General features: G+C 34.0%; 1 protein-coding gene across 7 annotated transcripts in view; it reads left to right on the top strand.

Moving 5' to 3' along the window:
* CCDC171 (coiled-coil domain containing 171) overlaps window positions 1-27,655 on the top strand; it is a 367,143-nt gene that overhangs the window by 112,595 nt on the left and 226,893 nt on the right. For all 7 annotated transcript variants that reach the window (XR_006737860.1, XR_006737861.1, XM_045563091.1 and 4 more), the window contains 3 exons: window positions 2,731-3,235; window positions 4,013-4,129; window positions 27,031-27,257. Coding sequence is in view for 5 of the 7 variants with exons in the window: in XM_045563091.1 (XP_045419047.1) it covers window positions 2,731-3,235; window positions 4,013-4,129; window positions 27,031-27,257 (849 nt within the window). In the remaining 2 variants the exon portion in view is untranslated. The remainder of the gene's footprint in view (window positions 1-2,730; window positions 3,236-4,012; window positions 4,130-27,030; window positions 27,258-27,655) is intronic.

The following is a 27,655-nucleotide window of genomic DNA, read 5'->3' as shown; positions in this document are numbered from 1 at the left end:
TTATGGCTTCTTATAGCTTCCCACATCAAGTTAAATTCCTTAGTGTGGCACATAAGGCTCTCAATTATTAATATCTCTTATCTACCTACTTCTCAAATTTCTATCATTCCTTTCATTTCTTCAAACATTCTGAATTATTTGCACTCCTTAAAGCATATTATCTTGTTTTCTGGCTTTTACTTTCCCACATGCTTGTCTTCCCGCTTTATCTAGCTACAACCCAAGTGTCACTTTTCTTTTTTCTTAAAGGTCACCTTCCTTAAGAGGGTTGTCTCACATCTACTTCCAAGTATTCTACCTAGCTATTGCTTCTCAGAGTTTCTTACTCCTTTTAGCTGCTTGCCATGGGATACCACTTGCTTCACTAGTGGTCTTTGTGTGGAGCTCTGGGACATAGTCCCATTGATAGACTACTGCTGCCACAGTTTGGCCATCAGTGGAGATGTGGTCGGGGGCAAGCCACATTCTTTTATTTCCCCATTCCTTCATTTCTCACAGTACCACTTCAGCTGTGGCTGGATCAGACATTAGAGAAGAGTTGGAGCAAATAAAGGGAATTAGTATGTTTTATAAAGTATATTTAAAGAAACATTTAAAACCATGTCTCACATACAGTTTTCACCTGCCCAAGAGAAAGTAGCTAAAATGTTGAATCCTTCAGAGAGTAGCTTCTGTGTACTTCCTTTACTCTTTTATCCTCAGGTCTGTGCCTCTGAGCCAGCTACTAACTATCCAACTTTCAGAAACCTCACCCCAGCTTCAGGATTGGTTTTGGATCAGGATTCATTTTCCTCAATAGTACATTTCTATGAATTTGAAATCTTTTGGCTACTACCTATCAGCACTGTCTGTAGCCTTTGATACCCAATCTTGTAGTCAAGGTATATGATTTGCTCCAAGTTGATCTTCTTTGAGGCCTTCCTATCAATGTAAGTTTTAGAAATGCTGTTTGATTTTTCTAGTTGTTCAGTGGGTAACTATTGAGTCAGACACACACTCGCCACAAATTTCTCCCAAAGATCAATATTAAATTTTATACATAATACAATCTAAACTACTAATATAAAGAGAAATATTTTTTAATATCCCCAAAAGAGTTCTCTCCTAATGAAGACAGCACCTCATTTCACCATGCAGATAAAGAGTATAGTATTTCTCTTTCTCTAAATGACCTCATTATTCAAATTGAACACCCTTGTTCTGCTTTTTAAAAGAAAGAGGTCCATGGCCAAGTTATGGCAGCTCATTTGGCTAAATAAAGATCCACTGAAGGTGTTAAATCATTATTGTTTGTAAGGGTTAGATGTAATTAGTATAGGGTAGCTCTTGGCTAGCCTCTTTACTGGGAGAGTAGGATTTTTGCTTTTTCTATTACATATGTCACTCCTACTTGTCCTTTAATTGTCATATCCCTCCAAAAGCCTGTCAAAATCATTTTGTTTAAGGGCTCTTTTGTGTCTGACAATCTGGCATATCTCTGTCATAGCATTATACCACATTAATTGATTTACTTGTCTGTTTCCCTAGCACATGGAATTTAGTGGGTAATCAATGAATGTTTAATGAATGATAAGTGAATAGTAAAGGAAATTAGAATCTGTTATCTTCTAACATTTACTCTTTATCTCAGCAATTTATTAATGATTAGACATAAGATTTTATAGAGAGCCAGTTTATTTCTAGTGATTAAAAATGGTTCTTACAGTTAAAATTTCTTTTTATTTCAAATTAAGTTTTGAATTGTAAGCACCTTGATTAGGCAGAAAGGATTAGAGAGCTGCTGAAGCCCAGCTCACAGTTAGTATTTCCTCCCACTGGAGCTGCACTGTGTACAGCCTTCTGTGTTGGGAGGTAAGAAAGAAACTGAAATAAGAGAGTATGCTCTGAGAGACAGTCCCTTCTCATGTAGTGAATGGCAGATGGTGCTATTTGTTGTTTCACTAATTTAATCCTTTGCTTATTTTGGCAAAACGTAAAGTCTTTTTTACATATAGGGAAGCATCTATTGGCAATGCAATTTCTGTTTAAAAGTAGGAAACAGGTTGGGCGTGGTGGCTCACGCCTGTAATCCTAGCACTTTGGGAGGCCAATGTGGGAGGATCCTTGAGGCCAGGAGTTCAAGATGAGCCTGAGCAACAAAGGGAGACCCTGTCTCTACTAGGTAACTAACTACGTACATACATACATAAAAATAAAAAAATAAAAGTAGTTTGGTGTGGTGGTGCATGCTTATAGTCCCAGCTATTCAGAAGGCTTGAGGTGGGAGGATCCTTTGAGCCCAGGAGTTTGAGGTTGCTGTCAGCTGTGATGACTCTACTTCACTCTAACGCAGGCAACAGAGTAAGACTCTGTCTCAAAAAAAAGTAGGACATAAAAGTTAGTGAGGAGTGGAAGAAGAGAAATTATACAGAGCGAGCATGTTTTCCTTTTTTAAATATGTATATTTAAGCATAAGTATACAGGAAATTCATGAATTACTCTGAAATTTATGTGTTCTACTTTTATGTAAAGCTTCTATTAATATGTAAGAGGATTTAAAACTCAGTGTGCATATTAAGATATAAGCTGTTTGGCCCACTGTTGCCCTGTCTATCTTGGATATTTTAGAACATATATCTTTTGAAGAGGAAGAAGTAGTTGTAGTAAAAGTTTATTTTCTTTGTATAGAGGAGAAGTAATAAAATGCCTGTTTGTTTCATGATCACATATATTGTTTGACTTCTCTTATAGAAATTTCAAGAAATAGCTGAAAAAAATATGGAAAAATTGAACCGTATTGAGAAGTCACATGAACAGTTGGTCCTTGAAAATTTACACTTTAAAAAAGTGTCATCACAGATTCAAAGGGAACAGACGTCCTTGCTGGCAGCCTGTGCATTGATGGCTGGTGCCTTATATCCACTCTATAGCCGATCATGTGCCTTATCTACACAGAGAGATTTTCTCCAGGAACAGTTCAATACCTTTGAGTTGTTCAAATTGGAAATTAGAACTCTAGCCCAGGCCTTGTCAACTGTAGAGGAAAAGAAGCAAGAGGAAGCCAAGATGAAGAAAAAACCATTTAAAGGATTGATACGCATATTTCGGAAAGGTGTTATTGTGATTTTGGCAGCAAACAGACTCAAGATTTTGGGCCAATCATGTTCCTCTCTTTTTACCTGGATGGAGAGTTTCAAAGAAGGCATAGGCATATTAGTGTGTACAGGAGAGCCCAAAGACAAGCATAAATTTCCAAGTAAGATAACTTGTGCTTTTTAAAACCTAAGTTGCATATAAGTGAAATACAATGGGAATATGGTTGGCTATAATGCAAAAATTTAAAAAAGCATGTAATATGTCAAAATCATATAAATGGTCCCGTATGTATCAGTATGTAGATATATATGTGTACATGAATAAGTGTGTATTTTTGTATAGATTAGACTTTGATTCTTTTGTTTTAAACAGATTGAAATATAAGGTAGCAAATATATAGAATTTTAACATTGTCTAGCTTTATTATAGTTGAATCCTCTTTTAACAGTAAAGTGAAGAGTTTATGCAGTGATTTTTCAATTAAGTCAATCCAAAAACTGCCCTGTTTAAAATTATCAGTATAATTTATTTTCACTTTCTATGAATCAGTATAAAATGATGAGAGTTAAAAATCTATTGAAAAATTGTATGAAAATGAGACAATTGCAGATTTTCTAGCTAACATTGTTTTTTAATGCTTGACTATTCTGAAGAAACAATGGATTCAATTTTTAACTTAAAAAAACAGGCTATAAAGTAATATAAGTAAAACTAAAGAAAATTTTTTCTGTCTTTTATTTTTTGGTGTCAGTTAACAGTTATTTATAAATTAGCTCAATCAAATCTAACAATTCTTATGGATTTTTCTGCACTAGGCAACGTTTTGCATACAAGGTTTGATCTGTTTTTAAAGGACTGAACAATGATATGAATTTTAAATATGGATTTTAATAAATTTTTGCAGTACTTCATAATAGATTTGTTTCTATTTTTGCAGAACATCAAAAAGAGCAGTTACGTTGTTTACAAGCACTCAGTTGGCTCACCAGTTCTGACCTTCTTGCTGCAGTAATCAGTTCCATGGCTGAGTTACAAGAAGTCATTAGTAAAACAGGTATGATTCCCTTTTTTATGTCCTTGCAAAATACATTTAAAAGCAAATGTCCAGAAATCCTTTATGGTACAAATTCTAATAAACCATCTAGGAATGAAATGTATTTATTCTTATTTTATTCAGTCACAGATAGATTGTTAAATCTATATTTAATGATGTAGTAAATTAATATAAATTTTGATGGCTAATTTTGTCTTTGTTTATGGGGAAATTAAATGACATTATTAGTGAATATGCCCACTTTAGTTTTTTTTTTTTTTTTTCCCTTTGTGATAGGTTTTCCTATGGAAAGCTCATCATTAGCTTTTTATTAAGTAATACTGGCAGTGTTCTTTCAAATGTTTTGGCCTTGCTTCGTTTCTACTTCTGGGTATAAATATCATTAAGCTTGAGTAATAATTGAGCCAGGAGAAAATTTTTCTCTCTCATTTGGTGATATATTTTTATTTTTCTAATTTATTTTAGATAGAGTTAATTTGAATAGTCTATTCCTTTCCATCAAGTGTGAAACCACTTATAATCAATGATTTATAAAGTTCTAACATTCAAGTTTATTTTTTCATGACTCAGATTATATGTGTTTGTGTGACAGGGTCAATGAAAACTAGTTGGACAATTATGGTCATTTCAGATACATTAATAGTCAAAGTAGTATAATGGATTTGTTAAGACTTGCCTGCTTAATGAAATTTTGTAAGCATAAATGAAATGATAATTTGGGATTCAATTTAATTCTTTAGACAATTCTATTGTGTAAATATAGATAATTCATTGTGATTTTAAATATCTAAACCTAGACTTTTATAGTAGGAAACTTACGACTCAAAGATTATTTTTAGATTGTGGCTATTGGTATTGGTAAGCAATGTGTACATCTAATGCATTGGCAAAACCTCAACATACTGGGTTTGGAGTCTGAAATAAAAGTCTGAATTAAATGTATTTTGAGAATTTTGGCATGTGGTGATGGTTGCACAGCTGTATAAATTTACTGAAACTCATCAAACTGTATAATTAAATAAGTGAATTTCCTGGTATGTAAATTTTATCTCAATAAAACTATAAAGTTAAAAAAAAGAATTTTAGTATTACAACTTCAAAGCAAAACTGTAACATTCTTTATAAGAGCTTAATAATAGTTTTTGGATTTGGTGTAATAAACAGGTGAATTGTGTTAGTAAATTCTTTGTAGATAGATGAACACTTAAAAGTAGATTGGTTTCTTAAGCTATACTCTTGTTTATATTATTAATTTATTTAATGTATTTTTTATTTATCAGGAAATAAAAGTATGTGAATTGGTCTGTCCCTCTAGAAAATATGCATAATGGTTATAGAACAAGAATGACAACTCATGAACAAGTTTAGGCAGGAGGTAATTAAGGATAGAATGAGAAATGCAGGCTTTAATTGATATAAGAATCCATAGAAGGTACAGTTAAATGTGGGCTTATGAGTAGGAAGGAACTTGTGATTTGGCTGGGCCTAGAATGATAGTAAGTTAGAGAGGAGATATGGTCTTCAGATGGAGGACATGGCTTAAGCAGAGATACAGAGGTAGGAATAAGCATAGAATGGGAAGAGTGGACATTAAAGAGATGAGGATGGAACGCCATGCCTAGCAGGCCTGGCTTATAGATGATGATTAATAAAAGATATTTTCTATTAGGTTCATATTGGAAGAAAAGTGTATTGTTGCCATGGAGTCAGATTATAGAGGTTTTATAAAACCAGGCAGTAATCTCCCAAGCACATTCCAAAAGTGGCCTCTTGTAACATTTTTAAAGTTAAAATATTGACATAATGATTAAGACCCTGATATAAATATGTATAGGAAAGGCTTATTAAGTAGAAGGTAGACCAAGGGTGGTGTCTTTAATTGCTTGCCTATGTCTAGGAACGGAGCTGCCTTTGATATTATCCCTGCCTGTGCCTCTACTCTAATAGCTTCAGGAAATAGCAAGTTCAGGGAAACTTATTTTTAGGGAAGATTTTAAGTGTTTGTTGGCTAAGCACTACTTAGTGAAGAGTAAGTGATTGTTACTTAGAAGGAGAGGATAATTGATGTATCAGTCATGAGCAGTATTGGAAGGGATATGGTCTGGACAGGTAGAGAATTGAATGTTATTGGACTAATACAAAAATGATCAGTGTGGACCTTCTGTGGAGATAACTTGACCATTGGGCTTTTAGAATTATTTCTTCAAACATGATAAGGGGTTTATATATTATCTTTTCCAGGTGATATGTTTTCATTTTTAAGGATATTTTAATAGTAGAAATTTCAGATATTTTAGCAGAAAGGATGGGAACATATTTTCAAACAGTTAAAGCATATGGGTGATTATCAACAGATAATAAAATGAGAGTAATAAATGTAAAGACCTAAGAGCTTATATAGTCATGTGAGTTTATAATTTAAGTGTGTGAATAACCTAAATAGGTAAGCATTATTGTACAGCAGAGAGAGCATTAGCTTTGAACAAAGCAGATTTGATTTTGTATGCAAATCTGCTGGTTATCAGTTGTGTGATAGTGGGCAAGTTATTTAGTTTTACTGGGCCTCAGAGTTTTTACCTACAAGTGAAGAAAGTATGTCTTCCTGGCTGTTATGAAGTTTTAATGAGATAATACTTGTTGAATATCATGTACAGTACCTGGCATATATAGAGTGCTAAAAAAAATAGTGTGTCCTTACCACCCATCTCACTGTGAAAGCAGCACATAACATTAATGAACACATGCACACACACTCACACATATACCTTTATGTGTGCATACACATATACATTTTCAGGCTACTAATGATTAATTTTCTATTTTAAAATTGCTGGCCGGGCATGGTGGCTCACACCTGTAATCCTAGCACTCTGGGAGGCCGAGGTGGGCGGATTGTTTGGCTCAGGAGTTTGAGACCAGCCTGAGTAAGAGTGAGACCTCGTCTCTACTAAAAATAGAAAGAAATTATATGGACAGCTAAAAATATATACAGAAAAATTAACCGAGCATGGTGGCACCTGCCTGTAGTCCCAGCTACTCGGGAGGCTGAGGCAGGAGGATCACTTGAGCCCAGGAGTTTGAGGTTGCTGTGAGCTAGGCTGATGCCACAGCACTCTAGCCCAGGCAATAGAGTGAGATTCTGTCTCAAAAAAAAACCAAAAGTTGCCAAGGTGCTCTTTACAGAGGAGGCAACACTTTAGGGTTAAGCAGGAATTCTGCTTGACTTTTCATACCAGTTCCTATGCTAACCTAACTGTATGACCTTGGGCAAGTTATTTAAATTCTGTGTGCCTCAGTTTCTTTATCTATAGAAGGGGCATAGTAGTATTACCTATTTCATAGAGTTATTTAGAAGACTAAATGAATTTATTTGTAAAGTGTTTAGAAGAGTTTTGTTTACTAGTTTGCTTACTTTGCTTAGTTCAAATATTGGTAATATTTAATATTTATTGCATTAGCTGGATGATAATGAAGAAATTTCATAAAACTTTAGGGTATATCAAATGAGAATACATCAGTTCATCTCAAAATTTTAAGGTAATTTATGTATCACATACAGCTGTGACTTTTAAAAAGATGGGTTTAGCCAGGTATGGTGCATGCACTCACTGGTGATCCCAGTTACTTGGGAGACTGAGGCGGGAGGATTGCTTGAGCCCAGGAGTTTGAGACCAGCTTCAGCAACATAGTGAGACCCTGACCCAAGCAAACAAATAAATGAAAAAAGATGATTTTGTTATAAATTAGTATATAAAGATCAAGAAGAAATTTCTTCCTCTGAATAGAGTGACATTGTATGTTCAGGATTGGGGGTGTCAGAGGTTTGCCTTCTTTGTAACTATTAGAATACCCCATTTAAAGTAGCTAATCAAATAATTTTTTTTTCCTTCTAAATAATAGGAAATCTAGAGTCAGGTAGAAATCCAGACTGTCTTTCTGCTCTGCCATCCTTAGCATCTTCATGTTTGTGCTTCCTAGTTTTAAGCTGGCTACTCTAAGGCATCAGGATTGTGTTTCTGCAGGAAGGCAAAAGGAAGGGCCAAATGCATAGGCATAAGGCATTCATATATCATCGGTGGGAATGAAAATGATACAGCTGCTTTGGAAAAAAGTCTGGCATTTCTGTAAAATGTTAAACATAGATTTATCAAATGATCCAGCAAAGCCAGCAATTCTACTCCTAGGAATATATCCAAGAGAAATGAAAACATACATACATACAAAAACTTTATCATGAATGTTCATAGCAGCATTATGAATATTAGTCAAAAAGTGAAAACAAACCCAAATGTCCATCAATTGATGAATGGATATATATTTAAATGATAAAATATTATTGGGCCATAAAAAGGAATAAAGTACCATCATGTACTGTAACACAGATGATCCCTGAAAACATTATGCTATGTGAAAGAAGCCTGTCACAAAATAGCACATATAATATTATTCCATTTATTTGAAATGTCTAGAGTAGGCGAATCTAGAGACAGAGAGTAGATTAGTGGTTGCTTAAGGCTGAGGAGGGGTTAAGGGAGTATGGGAATAACTGCTAATGGATATGGGGTTTCTTTTTGGGGTGATAAGAATGTTATAAAATTGATTGTGGTACATTTGTACAACCCTGTGAATATATTAAAAACCATTGATTTGTATATTTTAAATGGATGAATTGTATGTCTTATATTTGTTAAAAATGTGAAGGCATGTGGCTATTGAATATATCTCTTTATATCAGCAAGGCAGAAGTTTTTCCAAAAGCCCATCCAGCAGTCTTCTTGTTTCATTGACCTGAACTGGATCACATGGCTAAGTAGTTAGAAGTTGGCAAAAGAGAAGGGAGGGTTTGTGGATGGATTAGATTAACTAATGAACAATGTTTGCAATAAAGAGGATTCATTTTTTTTTAAAAGCAGATATTACTTACTACTTCCATGTCTACTCTCCCCCTCCTCCAATTATAAAGGAAAACTGGTCAATTCAGAAAATTTGAAAAAAATAAATCTGAAAAGAACAGGATAACAAAAACAAAAAAAATATTTTCCCATCAGATCTCTCAGGAATAGTTACTGTTAATATTTGTGTATGTTCTTTTTTTTTTTTTAGACAGAGTCTCACTTTGTTGCCCAGGCTAGAGTGAGTGCCGTGGTGTCAGCCTAGCTCACAGCAACCTCAAACTCCTGGGCTTAAGCTGATCCTACTGCCTCAGCCTCCCGAGTAGCTGGGACTACAGGCATGTGCCACCATGCCCGGCTAATTTTTTCTATATATATTTTAGTTGGCTAGATAATTTCTTTCTATTTTTAGTAGAGACGGGGGTCTCACTCTTGCTCAGGCTGGTCTTGAACTCCTGACCTCGAGCGATCCACCCACCTCGGCCTCCCAGAGTGCTAGGATTACAGGCGTGAGTCACCCGCTCCCGGCCTATATTTGTGTATGTTCTTATGCACCCTCCCTCCTTCCCTCCTCCCTCCCTTCCTTCCTTCCTTCCTTCCTTCCTTCCTTCCCTCCCTCCCTCCCTCCCTCAACCATTCACTAACAGACTAACACATGATATCAGTGATGTCATAGAGTACATACTGTTTTATATCCTTATTTAAAATTTTTTTTCAAGTTGCCTTGACTTTTTGTTTTTTGCTTTTTAAATTTTTTTTAATTTCAGCATATTACGGGGGTACAAATGTTTAGGTTACACTTACTTAAAAATTATTTTGAAATAACCTCAAACTTATTGAAAAATGGCAAGTACATAACAAAGAACTTTTTTGTTGTTGTTGAACAATTTGTGAGTAGCTTCCTAACATGATGCCTCATCAGTCCCTCATATTTTAGTGTACATTTTAAAGACATTCTCCTCCATGACCTGAATGCATTCATCAACATCAGGAAATCAACACTGACACATTGCTGTCTTTCAGACCCCATTTAACCTTCCCTAGATGTCCCAACTATGTCCTTTACAGCAAAAGGATCTAGTGTAGAACTATGTGTTGCATTTAGTTATGTTTCGTTAGTCTCCTTCAGTATGGAAGAGTTTTTCAGTCTTTTCTTTACCACCATGATCTTGGCATTCTTGCAGATTACAGGCCAATTATTTGTAGAATATCCCTTAATTTTGGTTTGTCTGACACTTCATCATGATTAGATTCAGCTTGTGCATCTTTGCCAAGAAAATCACAGAAATGATGCTGTGCTCTGCTTGTGATATATTATGACAGCTTTATTTTTTAAAGAAGTTATATTTTTGAGAATTTTTCCCACTTCTATTAATATTATTTTAGAGAATCATTTTAAATGGGTAATATTTTATCATTTGTGTTTTCCATAATTAACCAATTCACAACAGGATGTTTTTATATAGGACAGGTAGCAGGAATATCAGTTCAGCTTTGATTTGTAATTGATTAATTTTCCTTTGAATCATCTAAGATTATGAGCAGCATCTTAATTTTTTTAGCCAAATGGGAAATTGAAATGGCAAAATCTTGGGAAAGTCTGTTTAAGAAATAATCTGAAAATTCTGAAGTGAAAGAAGATATTTGTTATGAGGTAGATCTATGTTTTTTCTTTTCTTTCTTTCCCTTTTTTTTTTGTTTTTGAAAAACTTGCTGAAAATTTAATCCATTTAAAATGTCAGGACTACATATTGTTAGCATCACCTACACTTTTTTCTTTTTAGCCTCATGAAAACTCTGGTGCGTTATGTTGATGCCAAGTCATAGCTTTTAATTTGTTAAATAGTAACTGCATTGCTTCTCCTGTTATCTTTATTCTAAGGCTAAAAAGAAAATCTGTAAATAATGCATTTCAAAAATTAGGTTTTTATCTTTTTAGAGTAAGTTCTGAATTATACACATACTATTAACTATCTAGGAGAGAAAATTTACGCTTAAACATATTGAATATACAATAGAGTATCAATTAAGAATTTGGATTTAAGATTTGAATCTGGGTTCCATTGCTTACTATTTGCGTGACATTGGGCAAATGATTTAATGCATTTTCAGCCTCAATATCCTCATCTGTAAAATTTGGCTAATAAAAGTTTCTAGCTCATAGAGTTAATAGGAATAAATGTAACCTGCTTAGCCAAGTCCTTTGTATATATAAATGTTCTTTAAATTAATGTTTGTTGTTTTATCTCTTTCTTGTGCACTGATATATCAATGGAACTAGAATATTACTTTTTACCTTTTCATGAAACTGGAATTTCAGTAATGGTAGCTTGAATTCATTGCTCAGAAAGTGCTAAAGGTGGTTGCCCCTGCTACCTTCTTAAACTTTGATGATGAACTTACAGGCAGTGGGCAAAGACCCCAGTTTCCATGTTGCCTCTGTAAATACTGGACAGGTGGCCACCTTCTTGCTTTCATTATAGTGTTTGCCCACTTGAGATAAATTACCTCTTCTCAGTATCCAAATGGTGTGCCTGCAAGAGATCATTTACCTCAAACAGGGGAGAGTGTTACTTCCACTGAAGGGCTGGGATATCAATCATTATGGGAATGGACTAAAATTTTTTAGATAGCTGAACTTTTTGGTATGACTGGTCCAGACTAAAATTCTCAAGATAGAAACAAATATGCTAATTTGCTTTGAAATATCTCTAAATAAACATAGGAGTAAATGGATATAAGTAGAATGTTACTACATTTTGTTATACATTTCCTCTAATTGCATGTTAATTATGTAGAAGATAGATGACCCAAATATACGCCTGCTAGTACCACCCAACTTTTTCTTACTGCATACTTTCAGTTAACTTTCTAGAGGTCATAGAGACTCAGGCAAAACTTAGAAGCCTAGGGTTGTGTTCAGCTTAGCAGTGAGGTTTCATACTTAGGAAGTTCAAAGCAGTAAGAGAAGATATTTGTATTACTAAGCAGTTATTGGTATATGTTGAAAAGCTTTAAGGCTTTATTGAGTCTAAAAACATAATAGAAAGAGCCTTGCTGCTCCAAGTGTATTCTATGGACCCAAGAGCATTGGCATCAACTTAGGAAGGTGTTGCAAATGCCTAACCTCAGATCCTACTCCAGACCTACTCAGTCAGAATCTGCATTTTTAACAAGATCCTCAGGTGATTCACATGCACAGTAAAGTTTAAGTGATGTAGAGGATTTTGTTATTTACATAAATAACTTTGTTCATATCTGAAATTGAAATGAGCACAATCCGAGTAAGTATCAATCTCGGTGCTTCAACTACTATTGTCTGTTTTGGGGAGCCACATTTAACTTATTGAATTTTTTATTTTGTGATTTCTTTTTGTTACTTTCACATTTTTCCATATTTGTTCAAACATTTTATTGTGAAAAATTTGAAACATATAGAAAAATTAAAAGAATTTTACAATGTACAGATATTTTGTTTTTTAAATTAAAAACTTTTTTGCCTATTGTAATTTTTAAGAACAATTTCCAGCGGATAATTCATCCCTGGCAGTGTTCATGACTATGTAAAATTTTACTGTCACGACTTTTGTAGAATATGTTTTTTTTTTAATGCAGATCTAAAATAATGTACAAAATCAAAACAATTTGAGGAACCATAGATGAGGTTTGAACACAGTTTGCAATTTATAGGTAGTTTTCTGGACAACTTCTAAAAGGCACAGCCTTTTTTTAGAACTGTAAATCGAATATCCAGTGACTATCTAACAAAGCAACATAGTTATCTTTTCTGGTTTTTGTAGAAGAACAAAACAAAATATTTTCCTTCAAATCTATATGCAAATATTACATATATATTTAGAAAAAAATTTACCCTCACCTTTTTCCAGAAAAAATTATGGTAGCTTACAGGTATTTGTAAAATATGACTATATAATAATATTCATTAAAACTTAAGCAAAAGAATTTAGAAGCAAATTTAAGCTAAGAGTGACATGAAAAAGCCCACAATGATGGCCTACAAATTTGTGTTCAAATTTGGGTGTGAGGATTCATTTGCCAATTATGCCATTAAAGAAAAATCAAAACTTAGGAGAATTACAAATGTTCTTGTAAGATTAGATAGGAAGCTTCTACAACTCTTAATAAAAAGGATATGTGATAGAACAAACAAGATTTCTCTATTATATTAGACATATAGGACTCAGTCTTTTCCTTTTAAGTCAAATGTATCAGAATATAATTTACATGTAATAAAATATAATCATTTAACTGTAAAATCTGATAAATTTTCAAAAATATATATACTAGAATGTATACCAGAAAATATAAAGAACATTTCCTTCGCCTGTTTTGCTGTCAGTCACCCTCACCCCCACCTGGCCTAAGGCAACCACTGATCTCTTCTCTTGTCATTTTAGTTTTTTTCTGTTTAAGAATTTAATACATTTCATAAAAATGGTGGAGTCAAACGGTGCAAAAAAGATTAGATGAACTGCACAGGGAGAGAGGACAGTCCTTAAAAGGCTGCCCTCACTTCAGACACCACAATTTCAGGTGTCCCCAGGGCCACCCTCACTTCAGACCAGCTGGCTACAAATTGGGAGTAGCCACGGACTCCCTCAGGTTAGATAATTAGCTAGAACAATTCATAGAACTCAGGAAAGTGTAATATTTAGAATGACACTTTTACTCATGTCTAAAGGAAACAAAGTAGAACCAGCCAAAGGAAGAGACACTTAGAGTAAAGTCTGGGAGGGCTCTGAATGCAAAGCTTCTGTTGTCCTTAGGACAAGATACCTTCTAAATTCCTTACAACACGTATAGTATGTATTCTTTAAGTCTGGATTCTCCTATTTAGCATAATGTTTTTGAGATTCACCTGTGTTTCCTGTGACTATAGTTTTTTTCCTTTTTGTTGCTGAGTAGTATTTCATTTTACCACTATACCAAAGTTTGTTTATTCATTACTTATTGGTGGGCATTAGGATTGTTTCTGCTTCTGGCTATTATGAATAAAACTGATGTAAACATTCATGTACATGTCTTTTTGCTGGACATATATTTTTCTCTTGAGTAAATACCTAGGCTTGGAATTGTGAGTTGTAAGCCTGTTTTGCTTGAAGAAGTTAGCCATGTGAGTATCTGGGCGGGGGGTGGTAGCTGGGGAGGGAGATTTTAAGCAGAGGAAACTTAAGTGCAAAAACCCTGACAAAGGAGTGTACTTGATGTTTTCGGGAATGGCAAGGAGGCCTAAATAAATGGCTGATTCCAGGTTAGGAGGGGAAGAATGGTGGAAGATGATGTCAGAGAGATTGGAAGGGTGGGATGAGCAGCTGCTCACACATTATGTAAATCCTTAAAATCATGGCAAGAACTTTAGATTTTATTCTGAACGAGATAAGATGCCATTGGGAAGTTTTGAGTGGAAGAGCAACAATAGCTGATTTAACGTTTTCAAGGGATTATCTCTGGCTTCTGTGAAGTGTAAGGATGTAGTTAGAAGGCTGTTTCAGTGTTCTAAGGTGAGGAGCAATGGTAGTTGAAATAGCATAACAGCCTTGGACATGGTTAGTGATTAGAGTCTAGAAATATCTTGAAGATGGAGCTGATAGGGTGTGCTAATGTACTGAATGTGAGGTGTGAAAGAAATTTAGGAGTCAAGAATGACTTCAAGGCTTTTGGCTTAGGCAGCTGGGTGAATTGAATCATGAGTTACTGAAATGAGATTAGAGAAGGAATAAATAGGAAGAGAAAATCGGAAGATATTTTGGACATACTATGTGTGAGAAATTTATTGGACATCTAGGTGTCAAGATGTGGCTGGATATCTGAATTCAGGAGAGAGGTCAAAGAGGTCAAGACAGATAAAATTCTGACTGCCCTCAGTGTGAGTGGTATTTAAAGCCTTGCTACTGGATGAAGGTCATGTAGGGTAATATTTTTAATCCTGATTGCACATTAGAATCACCTGTGAAACGTCCTAAAAATAGTGAAGCCTGCGTTCTGTCTCTGAGATTCTGACTAGGGTGGGACATAACTGCCTTTGTTTTTTTTTTTTTTTTTGAGACAGAGTCTCGCTCTGTTGCCCGGGCTAGAGTGAGTGCCGTGGCATCAGCTTAGCTCACAGCAACCTCAAACTCCTGGGCTTAAGCAATCCTACTGCCTCAGCCTCCCGAGTAGCTGGGACTACAGGCATACACCACCATGCCCGGCTAATTTTTTCTATATATATATATTTTTTTTTAGTTGGCCAGATAATTTCTTTCTATTTTTAGTAGAGATGGGGTCTCGCTCTTGCTCAGGCTGGTCTTGAACTCCTGACCTCGAGCGATCCACCTGCCTCGGCCTCCCAGAGTGCTAGGATTACAGGCGTGAGCCACTGCGCTCCTACAACTGCCTTTGAAGTGAGCATAGGTAGAAAATCTCTGAGGACTGAGTTTTCATGGACATTTCAACACTTAGAGGTCAGGAAAATGAGGGGGATACAACAAAGGATTCCAAAGAACAACCAGTAAGCTAGTTGGTCAACTCTGGTGGCAACCTGCAAGGCCAATAAAGAAAATGTTTCACAAATGGGAGTGTAATCAATCATGTGCAATCCGTTTGCTAAGATGCGTACGATGAAGATTGAGGACTCACTAGATTTAGCAAGACAGAGATAACTGATAACCTTGATAGAACCGTTTTGGTGGAGTGGTTGAGACAAGGCCTGACTGCAGTCTGTTAAAAAGAAAATGAGTAGTAGTAAAGACAATGAGTTTTTATGTAAAAGGACGCAGGTAAATTGGGTTGTAGCAGGAGGAAGATTTTAGGGTTAAGGGAGTTTTTGTTTTAAGATGAGAGGTAATTCAACATGTTTGTGTGCTGAGGGTAATAAATTCTGTGTTGCAGTAAAACTTAGTAGCAGAAGTGGGATGAAGTATGAGATCTTGGAGACAATAAATGAGGTATAGTTTCTGATTAAGGAAGAGCTTGTCCATGTATTCTTAAAGTAGATGATGGTAGTGACTAAATCTTCATGGTATATAGATTCTATTGGTTATATTTAAAGGAAGGATATGCCAGTTAAAAAAAAAATTCCAAAATTTACAGCATACTAGAAATGATATGCTTTACAACTGGTTAAATAAATGATGAAAATTTTTAGATGTCAACTTTAAAATGTGTGAGGGTGTATGTGTTAGGTTCCTATTATTGGGATAACAAATTATTACACTCTTTGGTTTAAAGTAACACAAATTTATTATCTTATAGCTCTGGAGATCAGAAGTTTGAAATAGGTCTTACTGGGCTAAAATCAAGGTGTTGGCAGGGTTGCATTCCTTCTGGAGGATATAGGTGTGAATCTGTTTCCTTTCCTTCTCCAGCTTTTAGTGGCCTTCTGCATTCCTTAGTTTATAGGCCTTCACTCTGGCTTCAAAGCAAGCAGCATAGCATCTTCAGATCTCTGACTCTGATCTACTCTTCAGAGTCAGAGGGACTTCCCTTTTCTACTTTGAAAGACTCTTGTGATTATGTTGGGCTCACTTGAATAATGCAAGTTAATCTCTTTATTTTAAGAGATTAGCAACCTTAATCAGATGATTAGCAACCTTGATTCCTTCTTGCTGTGTGACATAACATTGTGTCAGGTTCCAGGATTAGGATGTGGACATCTTTGGAGGACCATTATTATTCCTACTGCAGCATATATAGTTAAAAAAAAATTATGAAGTATATTAGTGAAGAAGTTTGAAGACCATTGTCCTACTTGTCGTCTCTTCAGTATTTGATATTAATGATCCATTACTTTTTCTGGACTCCTTTGATGTCCATGGTATCACTCCTGTTTCTCCTTCCTTTCAGATAGTGTCCTTCATGTACTCTTCTTGGGCTTGTCCTTCAATGTGTGAGAGCCCTGGGATTCTTTCCTTAGCCATATTTTTACTCTTTGTACTCCTGAGCAGTCCCATGTATAGCCAGGGCTTTATTTACCATCTATATACTGACTCCCAAATATTATCTTTAACTCATACCTCACTCCTGAATTTAAAACCTATGTATTAATACCTACCTTTCTATGGGTATCCTAAAAACCTTCAAATTTAGCATGTGCAAGGTTTTACTCATCTTCTTAGTCCCAAAACCTCCTTCTGAAAATTCTCTTTGTAGAGAATTTTCTCTCTTCACCAAGTAGTACCTGAAATAGAAACCTGGGAGTCACTATAACTTACTTTTATTCTTACTCTTATTCTCTATGTTCTACATTTCTTATTGGGCTACTTTTTATCCTAGCACCATTGCTGTTGTCTTAGCTCCTTATTTTTTGCGTGTATCAACTTTTTCAGCCTGCCAATGATGTTCCTACTTCCACTCTTAGACCCATCCTTCCTTCTTCTCTTCCCTTTCTCCCTTCCTCTTTCTATTTTTCTTTCTTTCTTTTATTTAGCAAAGAAATAATTTGGAAGAGGGTTATAGAAATAACATTGAAGTAGTATCAGCATATTATAGAGCATTATAAAGCATTGAAGAGTATAAGGAAGTAAATTTACATCTCATGTAATATTCTTATTAAAAAATATGATTAATACTTAATTAGTATTTATATCAAGTTGCTTTGTGTGTATTTCAATATAATTGGGTCTTTCTATATACATACTATTTTTTTATTGTTCTTTTTCCCTTCACTTATGATTTTGTTCTTTTTTTTTTTTTTTTTGAGACAGAGTGTCACTTTGTTGCCCTGGCTAGAGTGAGTGCCGTGGCATCAGCCTAGCTCACAGCAACCTCAAACTCCTGGGCTTAAGCGATCCTACTGCCTCAACTTCCCGAGTAGCTGGGACTACATGCATGCGCAACCATGCCCGGCTGATTTTTTCTATATATATTTTAGTTGGCCAGATAATTTCTTTCCATTTTTAGTAGAGACGGGGTCTCGCTCTTGCTCAGGCTGGTCTTGAACTCCTGACCTCGAGCGATCCACCCACCTCGGCCTCCCAGAGTGCTAGGATTACAGGCGTGAGCCACCGCGCCCGGCCTCACTTATGATTTTAAATGGCTGTAATAGTAGCGCTATCTCATTGAGTTATTGTGAGGGCTGAATTATTTAATGCATGTAGACAGTGCTTGATCTATCACTTATCTTTGTCTCAGTATCAGCAGCAGTATTGTTCTCTATTTCCTGCTGCATAAATTAACTCTTTAGCTGGATAAACAAGAGATCTGATTCTTATCTATTTGTGCACTCTCACCTCCCAATGCTCTCAAATAATAAACTGAACTGCTTATCATTCTACAGATGTGAGATGTTCTCTTATATCTCCAAACATAAGAGAACAAACTTTTTTTCTGTCACTAAACATTAAAAGGAATTTATTAGATGTATTACCATATTGGAAATACTGAAAGACAGCACAGTTTCTATGTTTAAAAGCAATTTCATAGAAGATGTAGAAGTTTTGTCAGTGTTACTTACATTCATCTTCAGTAAAAACTTAGAGTAGTTCTCTGACTGAAGTAGTCTAGGTATATAGCTTTCTTGTTATTTAAGTTGACATAGAGACAGATGCTCAAGAATATAGATTTATGATTGGGTCATATATTCCTTAGATAAAGGGTCTCCCAACCTGGGGTTCATAGGGTTCATGGATAGAATTCAGGAGGGTGGAGGCAGGTGTGGGGGAATGGTCTGTGAACTTGGATGGGAAAAATTACATCTTGTTTAACCACTAGCTGAACTTTGACATTTTCTTCAATTATGGCTGGTGATGACAGACCATGATAATATTAGTGGCATACTGACTTCATTACTAATAGAAATCACAGATATTTTTACATTGTAATGTTGTTGTTATAGCTATCTCAGATATAGTCATATGTAGTTTTTGCTCATCATTAGTAATGACTAATCACAAGACAACTCTGTACCTAGTAGTTGTTCATCCATCAAAGTGAGGTTCTATGTTCTTCATATCTATGTTGCTTTCCAGTATTACCTAAATAGCGAATTCTCTATTTTGTTTGAAAGAGCAACCTTTCATCACCTGGAAGCACTTCACAACTCTTTCAAGAGTTATTGAAGCCACTTCTGTCTTTATAGCACCAAATTTGAACCATGGATTCACAATCCTTTTCTTTCCAATGTGTATTGTTTCCAATTCAACGTCTTGAGTATGTTGATTTAGTTAAAGATGAACTCATTAACTTCAGGACAAAAAAGTTACCACATTAGCTTTTGAATTTAAAAGCCTTAGAGAATTCTGGGATTTTTTGAGAGAAACCTACCACTATCTTGTAAAATGAACTATGGAAGCTTTAATTACATTTGTAGCAGTATATATATAGTGTACTTGTGAATCAGGATTTTTATCACTTTTAAATATAAAAAAATTTGATGTTCAACATGACATGTATGGTGCCTTGTTGAAGACCACTACATAGTTCGATGTTCTTATTTTGTCTAAGCAACAACTTTTACTATGCTGTCTTTTAAAAAATTAGCTTTAGTTTACCTATATTTTAAATGTACTGTCTTACATATAATGGATTAATACTCAAAATATTTTGACAACTGTATTTCAGTACAGTTTTCTTCCTTTGTAATCTCACACATTTTCATTTATGGATTTAAAATGATATTCTAAGAAGAGGAGCCATATGATCCAGCAGACTACCAAAGGTTCCGACAGGACAAAAATAATTAAGAACCTCTGCTTTATATGATCATTTTCCCAAGTATCGTTTGTCTAAGTCAACATATGTTTTTGGATAGTTCTATTTGGGGCATTATATAATAATAAATAATACAATATAATACAATAGATAAGAGTTATTGATTATGAATCAATGTTATTGGTCCCTTCTCCGCATTGCCTAACACAGTGCCTTTATACATATGAGCCTATAGCTAGCTGTTTGATCAATGAATAAGGCAGTATGCAGTGCTTTTTTAAACAGTTTTATTATTTTTGCAAAAGTGCTTGTGCCCAGTGTAAAGCTTTCACACAATACAGAAACTTGCACAGAAAGTAAAAATCACCCAAAGGGTCATCCTTAACCATCCTTAATAGTTTGATGATTTCTACAAGTCTCCCATGCTTATGTTCAAACATACACACACAAACACACAGTTTTATATGAGGGAATCATATAATCATGGCTAATTGTAATTGTTTTTCTCTGCTCAATGGATAATGAATGTCTTTTCATGTCAATAAAATAGATCTATATCATTAATTGTATTTAGTTATGTACTGTTGCATTGTATATATGTACTGTAATTTACTTAGCGAATCTCCTGTTGATATTTACTTTTTCACTATTTTAAGCAATACTGTAATTAACCATACTATAGTTAATGTTTGTGCATAAAATTATTTTATACTTGTGCAGTTATTTCCTATATCTATAAGCAATGAGATTGTATGTTTTACATTTAGAAAACATTGCCAGTCTGCCTCTCATAAAAGTTGCTTTACATTACATTCTTATGAACAGTATTAAGAGTATTTCTGATTTTCCCATAACATCTTTTGCACAAAAAGGTTTGATAGTCTTTGTCATCTTTATCAAGGTGAAAGGCAAAAGAGGCTCTATTATCGCTTATCTATAGACTTTGATAGTAGTTAGGTTGCATATCTTTTCATTTGTTTTAAGCCCATTCCTATTCTTTTATAAATATCCCATTATGTTCATATTTGAGGGTGTGTCTGTTTCTTATAGAATTATAAAAACTCCTGTGTGTCATGTATATTAATACTTTGCCATATTGCAAATATTTTTTCCAGTTTTTTTTGATTTTGCTTGTGATATTTTTATATAGTTAAAATTATTAATTTTTATTTATGGTGATTTACTTAGCAAGGGTAGAATTACCTCAGGGTTATTTTGTACAATTTTAGTCTAATACTTTTAATTCTTACATTAAATCTTGAGTTTATTTGGAATTATCTTTGATGTAAGTAGTTAGTACATGATTAAACTTTGTGTCCAGATGACCAGGTAGCACTAATATAAGTTAAACTATCTTTCCCCTAATTAAGATATGCCATTTATCATCTATTAAATCATTATAAGTACTTGGATCTATTTCCTGTCTCTCCAGTCTACTTCCTTATTCTCCCTATTTCTTCTAGCCCCAGTATCATACTGCTCTTTGCATGAGTGTATGTCAGTATGTTTTAAAAATAAGACAAATTTTGTCATCACTTTCTTTGTACAGTTGTCTGGGCTGTTTTTGCAGTGTTTTTCAGATGGAACACTGCTTTGAAGCAAACATCTTATTGTAGTGATTGCCTCCCAGGTTTGGAAACTGATGTCCACATTCATATTTCACAGTTTGGAGACACAAGCATAATTTTTGCTCATAGGAATACTTTAAGCTTATGATGTATTGGAGTTACTTTAAAGGAGTTGCATATAAGTAGGGGATATTAGTGAAAGATGTTCCTGGAAAAGTAAGTAGGAACCAGATCTGTAGGCCTTTTGAGCCTTGTTTTAAGGAATTTGAAATTTATTCCTAGGTCTTAAGAGAGTCATTGAGGCATAAAAACAAGGGATGTGACAAGATCCTATTTATGTTGTAGAAAGTATTCTATCTACAGTGTGGAGGATGGGTTGAAGAGGGGAAAGACTAGAAAAGAGTAATGTGGATGAGTTATGGCCATGATCACAGAGGAAATGGAATATATTGGAAAAATGCCAAGAACAGGATGTGGGTGAAATGGCAAGGGAGATGGAGATATCAAGGTAGACAAAATTTTACCAAGTGTGTAGAACTGAGGTTGAATATAATTTAGTTAACGGTACTCACTATTAATATCACTAGTATTATTATTAACATCACTCATTGTTATATTATTTATGCTCATTACTAACATTATTGTTAACATTACTTATTATTACCTTTTTGGTTAAAGGAGTATTTCTCAATCTTTGTGAACATGAAGACTCCATTTTAATATGAAAATGTAATGTAGATTGCTCCCTTCCTACATATCATAGATGTATTTTTAGCAGCAATTGACTTCTGTAATGTTTTCAAAGGACTTTTAATTTTTTTTCTCGAAATATCATGAGCATATATTATTCATGCATATATTTTGTTAGGGCTACATAAAGATAAAAATGGCAATAGGTACTGCAGTTAATAGTGATGGAACTCTTGTGGAAACCTTTCAAGCCCCCCAGAAGCCCTTGAAATCTGTAGCCCACAGGTTTAAAACTATTGGTTAAAATAATTCTTTGTTTTAAAACAATAAATTTGTTTTGAAGATTTTAACTCTAGATATGCAACTTTGTCCCTTCTATTGGAAAAAGTAATTTCACCATATAGAATCTGCTTCTTCCATGAAAGACACATTTCATTAAATAGGGAGAAATATCAATAATTAACAACTGTATTTAACATAAATAAGAATTTGTTAAATGTAAAAAGCCAAAAGTTTAAAATGTTCTAGACAGGTAGAAATGAGGAATTTTAGTGACCTTATTTTTTTCTCTTATTTTTGTATCATTGTAGTAATGTAAATAATTTTACAACTAAGTCACTAGAAGATTTTTTGTTCTTCATTCATTTAATATAGAATTAGTTATACTCTGTACTTTATAGCGTGAACTATATTGTAAAAACATTTCTTATTAAAGCATAAATCATTTACTGCTGCTACTGTAATTCGTTGAGAGTCATCAGTCAGGAACTTAGAGTGTATGTCTCTTTCCTGCTTATTAAAATTCAGATGCCTTATAGAATTATACTGCCATTTAATTTCACCCTTCAGAGTGGAACTTAGAGTGTCTCTTTCTTTCCTGCTTCTTAAAATTCAGAATGCCTTATAGAATTATATCACCATTTAATTTCACCCTTTAGAGTGGTCAGTGTCTGTACAAACACAATTCAGTAATATTATAAAAAAGTATTCATTAAAATTTAATTGTAATTAATTTTTGTTTTTAAAGGCTCTTTACCTGTGAAAATGTTATTACCTTTATATTCCTGAAATTTTCTTAAAACAGTGAGCTTTTATGTTGTTTATATAAAAAAGAATAACTTTTGACATACTATAAAAATTAATATTAATTTATCTTGGTATTATTTAATGCATTCTTATGTTCAGTATTATTGCAGTGAAAAATAATTAATCCAATAAACATGAAAAATATCCATATGTGCTGGACTGGCACAGTGAAAATAAAGAGTTTATTAAGATGAAAAAATGCAAATCTGTAAATGTAATTCACCACATAAATAGAAGTAAAATAAAGACCATATGATCCTTTCAATAGATGCAGAAAAAGCGTTTGACAAAAATTCAGCACTGTTTTATGATAAGAATTCTTAACAAAATAGGCATAGATGGGACTTACCTCAAAATGATAAAAGCCATATACAACAAACCCACAGCCAACATCATACTGAATGGGGAAAAATTGAAAGCATTCCTACTCAGAACTGGAACCAGACAAGGTTGCCCTCTATCACCACTTCTATTCAACATAGTGCTGGAAGTCCTAGCTAGATCAATCAGACAAGAGAAGGAAATCATGGGTATCCAAATGAGGGGTAGGAGAGGTCAAACTATCTCCCTTTGCAGATGATATGATCTTATATCTAGAAAACCCCAAAGATTCTGCCAAGAGATTACTGGAGTTGATAAATAAATTCAACAGAGTCTCAGTTTACAAAATCAATGTACACAAATCAGTGTTCGTATACACCAACAACAGTTAAGCTGAAAACTAAATCAAAGACTCAATACCTTTCACAATAGTAACAAAGAAAATAAAATACCTAGGAATATATTTAACTAAGGAGGTGAAAGACCTCTACAGGGAGAACTATGAAACACTGAGGAAGGAAATAGCAGAGGTCGTAAACAGATGGGAAAACATACCATGCTCTTGGATCAGCAGAATCAACATTGTTAAAATGTCTGTACTACTCAAAGTGATCTACAGATTCAATGCAATTCCTATTAAAGTTCCCACACCATTTTTTGAGATCTAGAAAAAATAATTTTACACTTTATATGGAACCAGAGAAGACCCTGTATAGCCAAAGCAACCCTAAGCAAAAAGAACAAATTGGGAAGCATCAATTTACCAGACTTGAAGATATACTACAAGGCTATAGTAACCAAAACAGCATGGTACTGGCACAAGAACAGAGACATAGACCAATGCAACAGGACAGAGAACCCAGATATAAAACCATCCTCATATTACCATCTGATCTTTGACAAAGAAGACAAAAACATATACTGGAGAAAAGAATCCCTATTCAATAAATGGTGCTGGGAAAATTGGATAGCCACATGTAGAAGACTGAAACAGGATCTGTACCTCTCACCACTCACAAAAATTAATTCATGACAGACTTAAACCTAAGGCATGAAACTGTAAGAATTCCAGAAAAAAATTTGGAAAAACTCTTGTACATATCAGTGTAGGCACAGAATTTATGAAGAAGACCCCAAAGACAATCACAGCAACAACAAAAATAAATAAATGGGACCTGATTAAATTTAAAAGCTTCTGCACAGCCAAGGAAACAATCAAGAAAGTCAATAGACATCCTACAGAATGGGAGAAAATATTTGCATGCTATACATCCTATAAAAGGTTGGTAAGTAGAATCTATAAAGAACTCAAGCAAATCAGCAAGAAAAAAAAATCAAACAACCCCATTAAAAAGTGGGCAAAAGACATGAATAGAAACTTTTCAAAAGAAGTTAGACTAATGGCCAATAAACATGAAAAATTGCTCAACATCTCTTCAGGGAAATGCAAATCAAAACCACAATGAGATATCACTTCACTCCAGTGAGAATGGCTTTTATCAAAAAGTTGCAAAACAATAAATGGTGGCATGTATGCAGAGAGAGAGAAACATTCATACAGTGTTGGTAGGACTGCAAACTAGTCCAACCTCTATGGAAAGTAGTATGGAGATACCTCAAAGAACTAAAGTAGAACTACCATTTAATCCAGCAATCCCACTACTGGGGATTTAACCACAGGAAAAAAAGACATTCTGTTAAAAAAGACACCTGCATTCAAATGTTTATAGCAGCACAGTTCACAATTGCAAAGATGTGGAAACAACCCAAGTGCCATCAATACATGAGTGGATTAATAAAATGTGGTATATGTATACCATGGAGTACTACTCAGCCATAAAAAAGTAATAACTCTTGTATTAACCTGGATGGAACTGGGGACCATTCTTCTAAGTGAAATATCAGAAGAATGGAAAAACAAACACCACATGTACTCACCATTAAATAGGAACTAATCAAGCAATACTCAATGTGTACCTATGGTAGTAAAATTCAATGGAAATCAAGCAGGTGGGAATGGGGAGGATGAGATGGGTAAATTCACCCATAATGGGTACAATGCACACTATCTGGGGGATGGGCACACTTAATACCCTTGGCTCAAATGGTACAAAAGCAATTTATGTAACCAAAACGTTTGTACCCCCATAATATTCTGAAATAAAAAGACGAGGAAAGACACAGTTAAAGAATTGCAAGGTAGTTGGAAAAACAGGGAATACATATATTAGATATTGAAATGATATTATATTGAATGTTACAGACAAATAGATTTTACTGTTTGTTCATTCATTCAACAGGGGCCTATTTAATGCATACTGTAGTTTAGTAATTCCTTTAATTCAGTGTTTTGTGTTATATGTTGATTGTTGTATAAAGCTACTAAAGTCTTTTTCACTCATTATTTATTTGAAGGAATATGGTTGTTAACAAAAGGACTATGTGTTTTAATTATACTTTGTATGCCTTTTGTCCATGGGATTCTCAGAGAGTATGTTTATAATGATTGGTATATAGCATTAAACTTATATTACCCTATATTACATTCTTAGAAGCTGATGCATCAATAACTGATAGAAATAAATTTTACATGGAGGATATTATGCTTTTATCCAATTAATTTCTGTTTTATTTATAACTCCTAAGCAATATGGTTTTCAAATTCTGACTGCTGCATAAATTTTAAAATTCATCTTTCCTTTAAATATCAAACAATAAAAGGAAGAGAATAAAGCTCGAATTTTAGAACATAGGGTCTCTGTAAGACAATTCTTTATGCCATAGAAAATCACAGATTGATCACTTTCTCAATGTTGCTCTTCAATGTTGAATTATGTGTTCTTACAATCATAAAATATCTTAAATTAGGTAAGACTAACAAAATTTGCTTTTTGTGCTTATGATGTAAAGATAAGATTTAAATTAACTCCAATAACAGAGGTTCTTAAAATGTAGAATGTTATACTATTGAATTTAAATAATCTCTCCATGCTTGTCATTTTATATGGATAATATCATAAGACAAGGAATGACAGATTAAGACCTGCCTAGTGGAGGGAAAACTAAATTACATGACTTTTATTAAGGCATAAATAAACCTATTAACCATTATCTGGAATACCAATTAGTAGAAAGAGCACTGACAATTTTATTTATCAACATTAAACACAATTATTAATTACAGACCTGATGAATCTAGCAGTAAGCAGGCCATGTTGGATATGCTGGGACCTTAAGTCCATTATATGAGAGGGATGATTACCAAAATCCTATGGGGAAATAAGTAATTGTAGTTGTAAAATTTTAATTGCCTTGGAATAAGGCAAATTATATTTTCTTGTCTGACAATATAAATAGTATGGCATTAACATAGTTGTAAATAGGAAATGGATTTATGTTAGAATTTAAAACAAAGAGAATAGTGATGAATTTTGTGTCATAGTATTTCATGTGAATGGCATACTGTAAATACATACAGATTTCTTCAGATATATTGTTTAGTAGGTGAGCTATTTTCTGTATTCCTTTTTTCATATTGAAGATAAATGTGGGAGAGATCTTTTTGAGTGAATTACTACAGGTGAATGGGAATTATATAACTGAAAAAATATTTTCATCATATTATGATTAGCAGTGATGTGAAATGAACAAGAGACAATCACATTTTTTATATCTTCTTTCTTTTTCTTTGAAGATCCAAATTCCAGAATTTGTGGACATTTACTCATAGGTGCAGCCAAGAATTCTTTTGCAAAACTCATGGATAAAATTAGTCTGGCAATGGAATGTATACCTTTGCACAGTAGCAGGAGTATTACGTATGTAGAAAAAGATTCCCTGGTTCAGAGGCTGGCCTGTGGACTTCATAAAGTAAACACGCTGGCCCTGAAATATGGTTTACGTGGCCATGTACCCATTATGGTATGTATATAATATTATTTAATAGTGATCTTAGGACTTGTAGATTTAATTTTGAACCAGCCTAAATTATAGTTTAAATTAGTTGTATATGAATATATCTAGATTTTCTTTGGATTTCATGTAAACTTTTAATACAATAAATAAAAGTTCTTATGAATAAGTGTCTCAAATACCAAAATAGAAAAGTCACGGCATTAGTTCTGAATTTACTATTCTCTACAAATATACTGCAACAGACTTGTATGAGACATAAACAGCTGTCAATTTCATTTTCTGGCCATCTCGGTTATTTATTTTCTTCAGGTGTTCATTTTATATAAGCCAAATCATTGGTCACATGAAAAATAAAGTTTTCATCTCTACATTTCAGTAATAGCTACATTGTTTTTTGTATAATC

This window comes from Lemur catta, chromosome 10, assembly GCF_020740605.2.
Source record: "Lemur catta isolate mLemCat1 chromosome 10, mLemCat1.pri, whole genome shotgun sequence".
NCBI classification, from domain to species: domain Eukaryota; kingdom Metazoa; phylum Chordata; class Mammalia; order Primates; family Lemuridae; genus Lemur; species Lemur catta.
The sequence above is the reverse complement of the archived record's forward strand: the minus strand, read 5'-3'. Positions and strand labels throughout refer to the sequence as shown.